This window comes from Argentina silus (genome assembly GCF_951799395.1).
Source record: "Argentina silus genome assembly, chromosome: 13".
NCBI lineage: Eukaryota > Metazoa > Chordata > Actinopteri > Argentiniformes > Argentinidae > Argentina > Argentina silus.
Window position 1 is genome coordinate 12,136,712 of NC_139667.1, and position 12,649 is coordinate 12,149,360.

General features: G+C 41.0%; 2 protein-coding genes across 2 annotated transcripts in view; both read left to right on the plus strand.

The window, feature by feature from the left end:
* Window positions 1-1,074: 1,074 nt before the first annotated feature.
* Window positions 1,075-5,627, plus strand: LOC310813955 (uncharacterized protein). Its single transcript, XM_083683147.1, has 10 exons — window positions 1,075-1,087; window positions 1,376-1,412; window positions 2,206-2,802; window positions 3,076-3,229; window positions 3,400-3,662; window positions 3,841-3,929; window positions 4,088-4,156; window positions 4,357-4,461; window positions 4,612-4,686; window positions 4,853-5,627. Exons 2-10 carry the CDS (start codon window positions 1,397-1,399, stop codon window positions 5,021-5,023), a joined length of 1,539 nt encoding a protein of 512 aa, XP_083539273.1. The 5' UTR covers window positions 1,075-1,087; window positions 1,376-1,396; the 3' UTR covers window positions 5,024-5,627.
* A 3,045-nt stretch (window positions 5,628-8,672) lies between these two features.
* Window positions 8,673-12,649, plus strand: part of LOC310814241 (uncharacterized protein) — a gene marked incomplete at both ends in the record, with an annotated part of 29,413 nt that continues 25,436 nt past the window's right edge. The window contains 11 exons of the mRNA XM_083683539.1: window positions 8,673-8,706; window positions 8,878-8,961; window positions 9,049-9,156; window positions 9,312-9,455; window positions 9,615-9,758; window positions 9,948-10,046; window positions 10,175-10,294; window positions 10,587-10,706; window positions 10,872-10,913; window positions 11,101-11,133; window positions 12,268-12,582. Coding sequence (XP_083539665.1) covers window positions 8,673-8,706; window positions 8,878-8,961; window positions 9,049-9,156; window positions 9,312-9,455; window positions 9,615-9,758; window positions 9,948-10,046; window positions 10,175-10,294; window positions 10,587-10,706; window positions 10,872-10,913; window positions 11,101-11,133; window positions 12,268-12,582 — 1,243 coding nt within the window. The remainder of the gene's footprint in view (window positions 8,707-8,877; window positions 8,962-9,048; window positions 9,157-9,311; window positions 9,456-9,614; window positions 9,759-9,947; window positions 10,047-10,174; window positions 10,295-10,586; window positions 10,707-10,871; window positions 10,914-11,100; window positions 11,134-12,267; window positions 12,583-12,649) is intronic.

The window sequence follows — 12,649 nt, forward strand, 5'->3', positions numbered from 1 at the left end:
GAGGCCTATTCCTAGGTGAATGATACACCGGGGAATAAGTCAATATTTTTCTTGGTGATGTGGCATCTCATAACTTTGCTGAACTGGATTCCACCTCTTCCTGAGTATTTATATGTTTATTTTTTTGGGAAAAGAAATGATCAAAGTATCCATGGTTTTTGTATCATTTATATGTTTGATATGATTCAGTTGATATGTTTTGGATCTGTTTCAGTCTCCCGGCATTATTTATTGTCTTTGTCTCAGTCAGTTACACAACCGTTTTTAAATAAACCTTACCATCATAACTATGTCAACAAAGATGTTTTTGTTTCAGCCTCAACAACTCTGCTCTTCACGTGTTCTAAGAACTCCCCAAAGTTCTTGACCTACTTGTATCTGAACATATCAGACAGAGGAATAGTCAACATTGTCACTAGTGTCAACAGCCATTAAAAACTGTGCTGACAGACATAATAAATCATTATTAAAGGGTAACATTCTTGAGGTTACATCCTGCAGCTAAACATGACACGGTGAAGACTAACAGCATGACTGAACATAGGAGAGACTGTATGCAAATCACTTGTAAGGACTGGCAGTGACAGCTCTGTCTAAAGGCTATGTGTTAGTACAGGTGAGCTGTGAATGTGGTAAAGGTCTCACCCATGAGATCATAATTGTAGTTCTAACTATGTTTTGAAGCTATACAGTGTTCTTTTACAATTGCATTGTTTACAAACCATGGAGTAAAACAAGCTTAAATTGTGGGTGCTGATGGGGTAAGACACTTGAACTAAGCTCATGGGGCATGTTATATTCTTCAACAATCAATGGCTATACATCATTACTTTAATGCATGATCATTGAAGCACATTTATAACATATAACAACTGAATTAAGTGTTTTACTCTTACAAATCAATTTCCCATTTAGATGACAATTATTCTTGTTCAAACAGTCACAATTGTGCTTTTATTTATTTCACCAGCAATAGTCTCTGGACTCACGTTCGTCTCTGATTGGATGGTTTGACGCGTCTCTAATATTTGCATACATCGCACTGAGGAGGTAGAAGTGACTTAGAGGCAGTCAATCCAAACCACAGGTATGGTTGCTTTTTTTCCTGTTCATAATGCCATTGTGTTGCTCTTGGTTCTTATTGTCATTCGACATTTTCTGAAAATATTTTTGTTTTAAATCAGTGACCGAGAGTGTCAGTAAAACGATGTCAAGTCAGTGTAACTAGTTTACTGTATTGCCAAAGTTGGTTTTACTACAACATAGCAACATGTAGCCTGATGTTTAGTCGTCTAAATGAATTGGGATAATGTTTGTTTCCTGTTATTTCCCTGTTAGCTAATGTAATTTGTAACATCATTTGTGTTTTCAAAAGGAGCCAGATGCATAGCGCACAATGAAGTCCCATTCAGGTAAAAACGAACTTTATGTTTATGTAGCCTGTACTTATGCATTGGTAATGTAAACGGCTAAAGATAGAGTAGTCTTCTGTAATTAATCAATATTGCACAATGATATTTTACGTACCTAGACTGATACTGTACCTATTTAAATGTTAACATAGAGTTATAATATACACTCACTGAGCACTTTATCAGGAACACCTGGACACCTTCTCATGGTGGAAGTGGTGGAATGGTGTGGGGAATGTTTTCTTGGCACACTTTGGACCCGTTAAAAACAATCAATCATCACCACAGCTTATTTGAGTATTGTTGCTGACCATGCCCATCCCTTCATGGCCATGATTTACCCATCTTCTAATGGCTACTTCCAGCATGATAATGCACCATGTCACAAAGCAAAAGTAATCTCAAACTGGTTTCATAAACATGACAATGAGTTCAGTGTTCTTCAGTGACCTTCCCAGTCACCGGATCTGATCCTAATAGAACACCTTTGGTATGTGGTAGAACGAGAGATTCACAGCTTGAAAGTGCAGCTGAAAAATCTGCAGGAATTGCGTGATGCAATCATGTCATCATGGACCAGAATCTCAAAGGAATGTTTCCAACATCTTGTGGAATCAATGCCACGAAGAATTGAGGCTGTATTAGTATTAGTATAGTGTTCCTAATAAAGTGCGGATTGAGTGTATATCTAGCCCTAACCCTAACCCTAATATAATATCTAACGCTAACCCCTTAATTTGTCACTATAATTACAGTAAGTATAGTACTCTTTTGTTTCTCCTTTTTCTTTCAGGTTTCTGGTCTCAGCAAAGCATTCCAGTAGAGGTGGACGAATCCATGACATCATCAGATTTAGTACCAAACAGAAAAGTGATCTGCAATATCAACAAGCCTGCAAGTGTGGGCAGACACTGTGTAAACCCTGGAGTGACAGTCAACCAAATAGCACCTCTTGGTCCTTTCGATGACACAGTAAAACAATTTTGCAGGCCTGGGGACCATTACTATCCATATACATACAAAGAAGCAAACGTTTACAGTGGACCACTCCCTCACAAAGAGCAGAATGGGACAGCTTGGCTCCAACAGCACCTGAAAGAGACACACGCACAAGGGAGAGGGAACCAAAATAGGTTTCATCTCTATGGACAACGACCTGGAACACAAATTCCTCTGACAGGTGTAGAGAATGGACAGGTCTGCTGCAGCAGATGTGATTGTGCCCCTGGCCAGAGTCCACCCTCAGACCTATCTGGGAAGGACACAGGATACCAGGCCCAGCATCAGAATGATCTAGAAGACCTGGAACCTCCCTTACCTTTGAAGTCAGATGCCAGCTTCCCAGTGCAACCCTATGGCCCTACTCCACACCACCACATGGCCCCTTACAGTAAGGAATTGTAATGCCAAAGTATATATCGTTGTGTACAAAAGCTTTTCTTCATAGGTACACTGTATCTTTTTATCAGTGATGGAGTAGTAGTGCGACTGTTGGGCTGCTATCAGAGAATATGTTACGTTCTAAATGACCTAATTCTCTACTCCAATATAGTGTGTTTACAGATGTAGTGTGTGTATGTTTACAGATATAGTGTGTGTGTGTGTGTGTGTGTGTGTGTGTGTGTGTGTGTACAGTGTGTTTACAGAGTTATTTTGCCTACAGACTACCGTAGCATGGATGCATGGTATTATCATTCAGGAGCGAGACAGTACAGGGACTACATGGATCAGTTGTATGGATACACTCCCTACCACCCGTATCACTACAACCCTGCACCTTGTCAGGAAGTCCCAGCCTGGCCTGGACCCCATGGCTGGTAAACAAAACATTGTGTGTGTGTGTGTATGTGTGTGTGTGTGTGTTCATGTTAGCCGAAACAGAACATATCATGACACACATGTGAAATATGTGAAATAGATAAGGGTCTTCCACTGAGGTGCTAAGGTGCTAACCTCACCTGTTTAGTGTTTTTGTTCCCCTGTCTAGGGCCCAGCCCCAGCCCCAGCCCCAGCCCCAGCCCCAGCCCCAGCCCCAGCCCCAGCCCCATGGCAAGAGCCAGAATGACTGTTTGCCGAGAGCCAGTTACTCAGTCAACGTGCCGCAGTACTCCACCCCATACGTGGAGGGCGTATCTCATGTCAGCGTGATGAACCTGTCCCCTCAGACTCAATCCAGCCCTGGGGGGGCAGCAGGGGGCATGTCTGATACACAAGAGAAGAGGAAAACCATCAGTCTAACAGAGGAGTGCCGTAAGTTTCAAGCACTTCATGCATCGCTTATGAAGGTGTTCTACTGTAGTTTGTAATTTGGGAACCTCCTCTTTATCGTATGTACTGATCAATGTGAATAACCAAGCTATGCCTTATAGGATACTGTTGTAGATAGGAGTCGTTTCTTATCCAACAATATCCTTTCCTCTTATTCCAGGAAACATTTTTGTCACCTATTCTGTGGATACTGCCTTGGAAATGGTTCCCTTTGTGGAATTTCTCACAAAACAAGGCTTTCGACCAGCCGTAAGTGATCATGTCGCGTTATTCCAGTTGACGGTCGTGTGCTATTGCACATTTCTCTACCTTTTGATTGTTGATCGAGCAAGGGGACAGTTTCATCTTCTTTCTTTTTTTTTTTTTACATCTTAAATGTAATGACTGCCCTCGTCCTATTTCCACAGATTGACTTATTTGACAACCAAATCAGACGCATGGACATCAATAAGTGGATGGACAGCTATTTGAAAGATGTACGTAAGTTCACAAGGTAATTCCTATACTGTATGTGGAAAAACATACAATGGTTAATGTGCATATCATAATGGCCTCTATTACTAAATGATGCATCAGTATGCTCTTTTGGGCAGTGAAGGTTTGAGCCCGTAGTTGTGTTGGTCAGTGAAGGTTAAGTCAATGGTCATTGAGTGATGTCTCTGTCATTCCAATACAGCAGTCGGTGCTCATCATTATAGCCATCAGTCCCAAGTACAATACCGACATCGAGGGGTCCAGTGGGGACAGACATGGCCTACACACCAAATACATTCACTCCATGGTGAGCAACGATGCTAATTGTATTGATTTACTTTATACCAATGACTTGAACACACACATAGTGACATGCATACACTCATGCATATAGGCAACACCAGGACTCGTCAGAGTAATGTTTTGGGGGCATGTTTTCCCCTATTGTAATTCTTAGATGCAGAATGAGTTCATACAACAAGGCAGCTTGAACTTCAGATTCGTCCCCGTTCTCTTCCTCAATGCAACTCAGGTAAGAGAAGTCATGATTTGAGCACATTTATCCATTCACAAATGTCAACTTTCTATCTTGATCGACCCAGTTGTAAAAACAACTCACCAAACAACATCTCTCTCTCTCTCTCTCTCTCTCTCTCTCTCTCTCTCTCTCTCTCTCCTCTCTCTCTCTCCTTACACAGAGACATGTCCCAGGCTGGCTGCAGAATACGCGTGTGTACCGCTGGCCCCAGGAGACAGAGGATCTGTTGCTGCGTCTTCTTAGAGAGGAGAGGTATATCCCTCCGCCCGTACCCATGGAACTCACCCTCATCATCAGGCCAGTGGCCGCCAGCGCTCCCATCACCAAGTGAAGAGGCCCACTGATTATGTTACGCAAAATTAAAGTTAAAAAATGCTTTTTAGCTGTGTGTGTGTGTGTGTGTGTGTGAGAGAGAGAGAGAGAGAGTGTGAGAGAGAAACAATAGCAAACAATAAAAAAAATCTAAGATGTAATCAGAACATCTGAATGTAGTGTTAGTGAGACTTTAATGAGTCTTATCAACTTACTTTATTTGAAATACAAATTTTTTCATGTATTCACTTCATACACGTTTTTTTTATATAAATCTTTTCACCACACTCAAGTACAGTGGGGGCAAGGCAGAGGTAGTGGTCAGTCTGTGTGGAGCACTAAGGTGACCACATGAGGGCAGTGTTTCAGGGTACACATTGTGCTGTACCCCCACTCCTTACAGACAGTGGCAAATGCTTACTTCAGGTCCATTGGTAAAGTTATTAATAGCTGGTGGAAGGCATGTTTATTTTGAAGCAGTCATATGAAACCACAGATTAGTACGCATCTTCACAGATTTAATTAAAGAGTGACGATTGGTAAGACGTCAAACCTCTCACAAGGACAAAATAGCAAGACTGTCATATGTTTTTGCGCATACTCATACAGACAAAACTAGAAGCTCAGACTATAGTGTAAAATGAAATCCAGAATTTCATACTATGAAATACAGAAATAAAGAATTACACAACATTGGTGGATGGAAGTCCTGCTGCATTGTCGTCTTTTCCCCTCCTCGGGGGGCTGCCATCTAACCTATGACACCTGAGTCTATCTTCAAAACACGAGTGTGGTCGGTGCCCCACCAGTAGAGCTTCCCCTGTCGGACCACTGATCACTGATCACACCCACTAACCGCCAAACAAGGTCTGACAGAGAGCGTCTGGTGCGCAGAGCCCTGGCTAAGAATAAACCAGAGGATAAGGTTACCTTGAAGCCCCCCCCCTATGCTGTGTTCTGACCTATACCCATGTGAGGCACCACACCAATAATACGGGGGTGGGCAATTCAGCCCAGGGCTCTGCCGTCTCTCCCCTGCCCTATGCTTGACTCTTTCCCCCTCCTGTTGTGCTCCTCTGTGCCCCACCGTCCCCAGACCCCCTCCTGCAATGCTGCGACACGGGCCGCTCTAAATTTTGCCACCACTCACCCACCTATCTACACACCCACCTTCCACCCTTTTTGTTTTTCCTCTTCTTTCTATCCCTTGGAGAAGTTTAACCTGTGGATTGTATGGGTCTGAAAACAAGGGAATTCACTGCATTCACTCGGAGGAAATTGGATATTTCATTGATTAGGTCCGAATTTTAATAACCAGTGGATGCCGATTGGATTTCACAGGCCTCGCCTATTTCCTTGTTTAGAAGCTTTGTCTTCAAACAAAGGACTTACACCTGAAGTTATTTCTTCATACCAACATGGCTGAAGCCGCTCCCGAAGGTACGGCTGTCACACGTCTCTGGTCACTTTGTGTGAAACAGAATTTGATGAAGTGTTGGCTAAAACATAGGTTAAGTTGCCCTTTGTAAATGGTTATAAATGATTTATAACTAGTTTATAAATTATTTATAAACCGTTAACAAGCAGTTATAACTTATTGGTTAGGGTTAGCTAGCTGCTTGGTGCTTGGCAAGTACTGTCGTAAGCTCAAACTTAGGCACACAGTTATGAATAAGTGTTAATGATTCATAAAGGGTATATAAACAAATGATCAGTAGTTTACAAAGTAGCTATACATCATTTATAAAACCTTTATAAAGGGCACCTTAATGTAAAGTGTAACCAAACATATATTGCTGTAATGATTGAAAGTTCCCTGATGCCATTGTTGTTTTTCTAGTATCTCATGTTTGGAATAATGTGACGAAAGTTGGTTGCTAAAAATACAGCATATCATATAGCCAAGGTATTAGCACTGCTGCCCTGCACATGACTGATGGAGTGGCCACTGGGGCTAAAGTAGCATACCATAGCATTAACTCCAGCCTGGTTCTTCATTACACACTCATCACTCTGAAAAAGTCGCCATGGGAATGTGGCAATTGCTTCAGTAAATAAAAGTCTCCAGGATTTAAAGTCTCTGAAATGAATCAATAGTGTATTTTACTATAATGTACTGTACTGTGAGTAAAATACTTGCCAATGATAACAAGGATCGTGGTACCACGGTGACACCACCTGTGGATATTCTAAAAGGTTGTGTTTCCCTGTTGCGTGTGTGCTATGTACAGTCCTTAGTTCACCATCCATCATTTGTTTTTGATTGGAGGAAGTGAATCATGCGACACAGGCTCTACTGTTGATTCAGCACTTGGAAGGAGACACTTTGGCACAGTGTGTGAACTTCTTGTAGAGCACACTCTGCACTGCCACTGAGACATCAGAGTAGTTTACACGACGATCCTCTTCACTATACTTGCAGAGAGGAAAAAGATTGAATCGCTGTAGGAGAATGTCACAAATGTGTTTCAGTGAATAAGGATTACTCTATGTGCTGTCGCCGTAAATAGAACACAATCAAGATGTATTCCATGTGCTGATTTGTAAAACATCTGACTGAAAGACTGATTTGTCTATTGTAATTTCTAGTGCTTTTTGATGGTCTAACACTAGCCTTACGTGGATGACAAACTGAATCAATCTGAATTCATTATTCTCAAGAACTATGTCTCTTGTTAGGGAGACGCGTATCGCTAACACCAGTTAATTGTAGTTGTGACGTCAAATCAATGGTCATCTCTGTAAACTACCACAGTGTTGATTGATGCTGATGATATAGTATGTCAGCTTTAGATGAACAAATTAGGGAAAAATAAAAGCTGTAACGCATTATCTGTTAAATGTCAAATAAATCCAAGCCGCAAGTTGTGGATAACATACAATAAATATGGAAAAGCATTTAAGCCCTTAGATGAAAAACGATACAATAGCTTGACGTAGTATGATGTTCGCTGTGTTGTATACAAAGCCCTGGGCTCCAGTGGAAATATCCCTCAGCTGTCAGAGGAGTTTAGCTGTATGTCTGCGGATGATGAGTCTGGACATGTATGGGTGTTGGGTACCACTCATTCTCTGTACCACAGTGAAAGCATTCCCTTGTCCACAGGCCATTAAAGCCAAGCTAATTTCTTTCCCAAAGTATACACTGAGTCACAGTGGGACCCTATGAGGTATCTATAGCCTGCAGGAGGACAGGAAAAACCCACTGCACAATTTGAGCGGTTTTCAGTTATGTTGCCTATAAATAAACAATGCAATTGCATGCCTAATTATGTGTTCATTTGAAAATTCAAAGTACTGTACCGTAGTTATGGTCCTGCTGTGAAGTCTTTCCTGCAGATGGCAATGGAAGTGAATGGGCTATGTTATGATTTTGTAAATTACCCTCTTCCCTATCTCAGCCTACGATTAGATGAGATGAACTACAATAAAGAGTGTGGGCCAATTGCTCTAACACGGCAGGTATTTAAAAAACGGTCCCGTTTCTAGGTGCAAGGGTGGAGTCCCTCTCCTCTGCTGGAGCCGATGGGCAAAATGGTGAAGTGAAGCTACCATCACCACCCCCACCTAAGGCCAAAGGCTTTGGGTTGCTCCGGAAACTGACCTTCTCTGTGGAGTTGATGGTGGCCCTGGGCTTCCTCTTCTCCTGGTTCGCTGCAGGCGTCTGGATGTATGACATTGTAGAAATTGAGGGGTTCACAGGTTAGTTTGTCTTTGTCTTTTAAAATATTGAACTGTTATTCAAATAATGATGATCTTTATTCGCACGATATAACTTAAGATATATTCTGTGTGACATTTCTCAAATTAATTTGTGTCAGATTGTTGCCTTGTCTTCATATTTCTCAATTTGTGTGGTTATGCTGTTCTCAGATGTTCATGACGTCGTTTCGGATCCAATGAAAGCGGTTAATGATGCTGTTGAGGGAATGTCCAGCATATTTAATAAGGCTCAAGGTACATATGTGAAACATATACTGTATATTGCGTAGAATCCAGTATTGTGTTTAGTAACACATTGTTCCTTCCTTGCCATGTCCCCAGAATGTGTTCCTGATTTGGATCTTGACCACATGCCAGTCGTCGAATATGCAGCAGAGGAATTAACAGATGTGAAAGAAGGATTTGTTGGCTACCTCTCTGATGAGGAAGGTATGGCGAAACCCTTGAAGAAGAGCTCTTGTCGGAGGGTTCCATTTTCCAAACATTGCAAGTTGACATTCTAAGTGTTTTTAGGGATTTGTATTAGGTTGTAGGGATTAATTAATGTCTTTCAATGGTGACAGAATATCCTTGTTTTTTCTCAGGAAACTTTTACTTGAGCTACATCGACCCTGTTGTTATTGGCAGAAATATATTCAACACCACCAATGAAACCATGCGTGGAGTGGTTGGCTACATACAGGACATACTCTGTGTTCTGTTGGACGCCATATTGGAAGTACTGAAAGGTATTTCCCATCTCCCAAGCATTTTTAGGGATTTGTATTAGGTTGTAGGGATGTATTCAATAGTGCTGACTGAATTCTAACAATGATGAATAAATAAAAACACTTACTTTTACAGTACATGTCTCTCAATGGTGACGGAATATCCTTTGTTTTTCTCAGGAAACGTTGACTTGAGCTACATCGACCCTGTGGTTGTTGGCAGAGATGTATTCAGCGTTACCAATGAAACCATATGTGGAGTAGTTGGCTACATATGGGACATACTCTGTGTTCTGTTGAACGCCCTATCAGATGTACTGAAAGGTATCTCCCATTAGTTTTAAAGAATAAGATCTCTCTGTAATGTCATATTTTGAAGATGTTTATATGTTTTTTGGATGGGTACAGTATTGACAGTGTTTACATTTATGATGTTAATGGGTAGGCCTATTGATGAAATGCATGCATGTATCCATATAATTAATATCTCTCCTTATTCGCTACTATGCTTAGCCATTCTTCATGCAGTGAACTTTGATCCAACAATAGTGGTGGAGGTCGTCTCTGACTGGCTGAGTTCCAGCGGAGTGTACATAACCAACCTGCTGCAAGGTACAGTACACATTTCTAGAGAACAATTCACTGGAAATCGCTCCCTAATAGTCTAAAAAATTCAATACATGTTCGTCAAAATGTGTATTTGACACCCAGACGCTTCAGTTCTTCTCTCGGTTCAACAGGCATCCCTAAAGCAGTGAGCTTCAGCCCCATGGAGTATCTCAGCAGAATGGGGGACATCATCATTGAGCAGAAGAACATGATCGTGGACTACTTCTCCAGTCTCCTGAAGGGTCAACAAGGTACCTGTAATTCTGGCTTTGGCTTGCCAATTAGCAGCCAGCTTAACTAGCTACCAACTATCAGCTCAACTTTCATACAAGATTTACTGCACACTGACGTTGGTGCTTTTGTGTTTGTTGTCCTACAAATTCATCACTAGTTCACAAGATAGCTGTCCGTTTTGTTGTCTCTAAAGTTGCTATTGAGTATGACAATAGGACGGAAAGAGAAATTCAAAGAACACATGTATTTTTACTTTGAACTAAATATCTACTAGTAGCTACTGTAAACAGGTGATATTTGTGTTTTTAGGGGTTATTCCTGAGATGAACTTTGACCCCATGAAGGTCGTCACAGACACAGTGGGTGAGATCACAGACAAAAGGAACATTTTCTTGGCTTACCTGTCCAACATTATCATGGAGGATAAAGGTATCACGACTGTAATTGTGTTTGATGATAATGTGTCAATTCTGACCAATGGTGGGCAATACTGTCCCATAACTCTTTTGGGCCAACATGTTCCTTTGAGCAGTGTATATTATCAGTGTATATTATCTTCTGACTCCCAAATATCTGTTTTCTTTTGGGGTTCAGGTGATGCAACACCATCTGAGATGCATGTGGTGAGGAAGAAAGGTGGGTATTAATTTATTTATTTTTCTGTTAGTTAATATTGCTAATGCTCTTGTAATCAGTCTTGCTAATTTATGTAGGCTACAATATCATAACAGATATTGTAATAAGTGCTATTAGGCTTTTTAGGCAACATAGACTGTATTTCCCATCAATGTGTTAAAGTGCTGTCTTGTGTATGTTACTCTAGCTCTAGGAGAATTTCTGCCACCCATGGAAAAAGGTAAGACATATTCCACTCTAAGTTAATTATCACACATACAGTACCACAGTACAATTTTGATACCAATTTAATTTTGTGGTCCTTTGTTGTTTTTTGTGAACTTTTGAAATGGTTTGGTCTTGGTGTTGGTTTGTGTCAGTGTGGTTTAAACCTGACAAGGGGAGACTGAGGTTTGTGGACTATACAGACACTTTTTGTCTGTATAGTCAATGTCAAATAGAGTACATCTTCTATTTTTTAAATAATCCCTTTGGACAAATAACCTTAGTTTCCCATGTCAAAGAATTTCATTCTTTACTGTATGTACTGTACTAATGAAACAATACGTTTGATTGTAAAATATGTTAATATTGCATGTTCATCATTATGTCTTTGTTAAAGTTAATAATAACTTCAATGAACGTCTCTAGTGTGGTACGGGACAACAATTTGTGGTATTCTCTGGTTTCTGCATTAATTTCCCCATATATTTGTCATGGCGAGGTTGCTGTGGTTTCATTCATGCCCTTGTGTGTGTTCATATTGTTCCTATATCAGTTTGATTTACAGAGGAATGCACAGCATGAGAGGTCTCTCCTGCATTGTTCCAGCATCTGTTTGATTGACTGAATGACGTGATGATTTGAACAATTTAACCTGAAGTATTTGATGTATTTTGGAATGTACAGTATATCGGCCTATATTTTCCTTGGAATCTTTCATATGTTATCCGCATGGAACCATATTTATGTTGTTTACACCACATGTTGCAAGTGTGGGTCGATGTCAAAGCATGTAGTGGGTTCAAATGTAGTGGAAGGCTTTGTGAACCCAAGTTGTGTACAAATTATTTACTGGTTCTCATCAGTTGTCATCAAAGCATTTATGTACAGACAAAATTTGGTGATATTGTCAAGCAGTGAGGTTTGTGACCAGGTCTGCCTATCACAGTGCAACATGTGGTGTCATACTGTCATATAAATCATCCTATTTGACTAATGTACTGAATGTGCAAGTGGGTTTCCATTTCAACTCCATAACTATTTCAATGTCTTAAAACGTGTCTGCATTCACCTGCACTCACCTTTGATGAATGCTAATGATATTTGGAGTGGCAAGGGACAGTAACAGAGACAAAGTGGCTCAATGACACAGTTGCAGAACTGATGGCCGCTATGGAGGACGCTGCCCCTGCACCACAGATAAGCGGCACTCCAGACGTGAAAGAGGAGGAAGATGTTGCTGCCTCTGAGGAAGACCATGGAGGAGATGTCCTCACCGAGACTCCCATTGTGGAGGAAGAACAGGACGATGAGGCCAGTGTGGAAGACGTCACCGAAGGAGCCAAGAAATACGTCCAGAAAAAAAATGTGCGGATTCAAAAGCAGAGGCTCAGGAAAGTGGGATCCAGGGCTCACCTAAGACCCGAAGAGACACTTCCTGAGGACACAGAGGAGGAACTTGAACAAGGTAATATAGAAATATTGAAATGTATTCTGACAATGTCCTACATTTGAATCATGATAGAATACTCATT

What these genes read in the sequence shown, in the direction of transcription:
- LOC310813955 (XM_083683147.1), top strand. An exon ending in AACAAGGCTTTCGACCAGCC is followed by an intron (nt 3,930 to 4,087) that starts GTAAGTGATCAT and finishes CTATTTCCACAG; the next exon opens with ATTGACTTATTTGACAACCA. An exon ending in TGGACAGCTATTTGAAAGAT is followed by an intron (nt 4,157 to 4,356) that starts GTACGTAAGTTC and finishes ATTCCAATACAG; the next exon opens with CAGTCGGTGCTCATCATTAT.